The following is a 2,945-nucleotide window of genomic DNA, read 5'->3' on the forward strand; positions in this document are numbered from 1 at the left end:
AGCACTCAACTGGCTGTGTAGCAAGTGTTTGAAAAATCTTCTTGTGGTCAATAACTGTAACAAAGAACAGAATTCCTGCTGTGAAGCAAAAAAAAGGGTTCAAAATGAATAAATACAATTTTTGGTTTCACTAGCCTTTCTGAAAAATCTGCTTTCTAATTCCAAAGAACATTTAATCCACTAATGTAGAAGCATATGTTCTATTCTTAGCTGTTAATTAATGTTAATTAATGTAGTGGATAGCTATAATTACTTCAAAAGAATAAGGAACAATATCAGCCAATAGGTAGTGTAAGTCAGGCAGGATATTTATTTTGTCAGCAATTGGAATATACAGCTGCTCATGTTTGTTAGTATTTCACATTCAACATTACATTTATTTGCTTACTTACAAACTGGTATGAAGTGCTATTTCTCTTTCCAGCCAAATAAATTACAAACTATAGACATCATAAACATTATACAGAAATATGAATTCCATGTGAATGGGACACAAAAATGAGAGGGAGGGGACACAGAAAGAGGTGCTCACTCTTAAAGATTTAAACCAAATTCTGCTGAGAAAGAAGATCCGAAGGCTTGGAAATCTGTGCTGCCTGTTGTGCACACAGTAACATACCTATCCATTCGGTTTAATATTTGCCAGGGAAATCACAAAGCCCTCTCAGGCTACAGCAGCATATAATCTCCTTGAATGTTTTCCTGAGCTCCTGACTCCGGAATGCATAGATAAGTGGATCAATGATGGAATTGCACATGATGAGGATGAGGTAGAAGTTAAAGTGGGACATGAAGCACACACAGTAAGGGTTGTAGGGGCAGGAGATGTAGAAAATCAGGTGTAGGAAAAATGGAGCCCAGCATACAACAAAAACTCCAATCAGGATGGTGAGAGTGATGGCCCCTTTCATGTTGGCCCCTTGGCGAACAGGGCCAGTTCCTGGAAGAACAGCAATCTTTTTTATGTGCATACGAGCCATCATAAACATGTGGACATAGAGGGATGCCATGAGAATGAGCATAGTGAAGAACATGCTGATAAGGCAGATGATGACAACACTGCTGTCAGAGTAAATGATGAACAAAATGCCTGAGACTGTGCAAGCAGCCCAGATGCACGTGATGATAACCCCTACACGCTTCACTGTCATGATATTATGATACTGGAGGGCGTAAAAGATAGTAAAGTACCTGTCCACTGCTATTGAGAGAAGACTGCAAATTGATGCAAGCAAGGAACTGCAAATGACCGAGTCGATGACATTGTCAATGTTTATGGTAAAGCTCTGTGCATCTGTGTCTGTATTGTTTAGCAGCGTGATGACAATGGTTTCTGATCCATTAGATACACTCACTAGCATGTCAGCCACTGCCAAGCTACAGATGAAGAAGTACATGGGCGAATGGAGGTTCTTGTTCTTGGCTATCGCCACAATGACCAAGACGTTCTCCAGCAAGCTGATGATGCCCAGAGTCACAAACACTTCGGGGGATACAAAGAGTTGCTCGTAGCAGCCTCCTGAGGAGTGGCCCTTTTCATTGGGCTCACTGGCTCCTCCATGCAGTCTGTAGCTGTGGTTCCAGAAATGGAGAGGCTGGTATGTCCCACGATGCTGGGTGAAATTCATCTTATGGAGATCCCTTTCAGCTTCCTGCTTTTAAAACTCCTGTTCCTTTTGCATTCCTTTGAAAACCTTATTTGGCTTTTCAGCTTGAGAAAAAAAAAAAAGAAAAATAAGCTAGGACCGAGGCAGGCAGCAGTTCAGAACACTTTGACTACTGTGAAAAAATAAGATTTCAGACTCAGAAGAACTGTTTACACCCTGACAGACACAGCTTCTGATCATCATCACATTTACCTTGGTGATATATGTCACAGAGTCCCAACAGTCTCTATGTTTGCATCAGATTCTCCCCTATGGTCAGTTCCTGTTTAGTTCACTGGGATGCTGCAAGGCTTTTTTTGGTCCTTTCCATTAAAGAGATCCGATCATAAAATGCCCAGGTGACTGCTGCAGAGCAGGAACTATTTTCAAACTGCAAGCACCAGTCTTGCTGTCAGGCAGTGCATGCTGGCTGCCTGTTTTACCGTGTGTGGAAGAGAAAAAATATTCAGGGCACTCTCCGCCTCTGCTTTTCTTTCCAGCCAATGGGACTCAGGAGCTGCAGAAAGTGGAGGGGCTGCTGATTCCGAGCCTCTGTGAAACATCACACAGCACCGTGGATTCAGATGCAGCACAAGTTACCAGTAGCTACAGGAAAGCAGATGGACTTTGTGAGATTTGTGTCTCTTCTTTAGCTTCTCAAAATAATATTTCAATACTGATTTTCAATTAGCAAACTTACAGTACTGTACCAGCAATCTTACAGAATTCTTACAGCTGAACTGACGGATTTTATTTTTCAGACTGTGATTTACTCTTGCTCCTTCTGCGGCACAAACTTGTTCTGCCTTGTATGTGTGGCAAAATAAGAACAGGGAAGGGAGGAAAAGAACATATATTTCCTCTTGGTTCTCTCTCCCAAGTCCCCTTTGTCTTGCTACTTTTCTATGCCATAGCTGTCCGTTTCCAAGATGTGTTGCAAGATTGCATTTTACTCCCCAATAAGCTTCTTAAAATTTTTAAGCAATGGAGATAATATAAGGACCAAAACCAACATGAGTCAAATTCACAAATGGCTTAATAAGCTGTCCTAAATAAAGTTGTTTTTTCCAGGTAATAGACTTCTTAGTAATCTTATTATTGAGAAGGAAAAGATGATGAAGTTGATTTCAGAAACCCTGTCACTGTCAAGAATTAAGATATTGGGCAGAAAAAGAAAATTCAGTATCTAGAACAGATGAAGGAAATCAGCAGGAGACAAAGTTGCAACCTGTAAGAAATAGAGCTCATACGATGGTAATGACACAAAAGCATCAATAAAGCTCCTAGAAGTCCATATGG

General features: G+C 40.8%; 1 protein-coding gene across 1 annotated transcript; it reads right to left on the reverse strand.

Annotated features, from left to right (window-relative positions):
* Positions 1-308: 308 nt before the first annotated feature.
* On the reverse strand, positions 309-2,181 carry MC4R (melanocortin 4 receptor). Its single transcript, XM_010400164.2, has 2 exons — positions 1,860-2,181; positions 309-1,711 (listed from the first exon to the last, which is right to left on the reverse strand). The coding sequence occupies exon 2, from the start codon at positions 1,626-1,628 to the stop codon at positions 633-635; it is 996 nt and encodes a 331-aa protein (XP_010398466.1). The 5' UTR covers positions 1,629-1,711; positions 1,860-2,181; the 3' UTR covers positions 309-632.
* Positions 2,182-2,945: the final 764 nt, after the last annotated feature.

This window comes from Corvus cornix, chromosome 2 (genome assembly GCF_000738735.6).
Source record: "Corvus cornix cornix isolate S_Up_H32 chromosome 2, ASM73873v5, whole genome shotgun sequence".
Lineage (NCBI taxonomy): Eukaryota > Metazoa > Chordata > Aves > Passeriformes > Corvidae > Corvus > Corvus cornix.

Bases quoted from the DNA above. Each gene is read 5' to 3' on its own strand.
- MC4R (XM_010400164.2), bottom strand. From the start codon at position 1,628: ATGAATTTCACCCAGCATCGTGGGACATACCAGCCTCTCCATTTCTGG.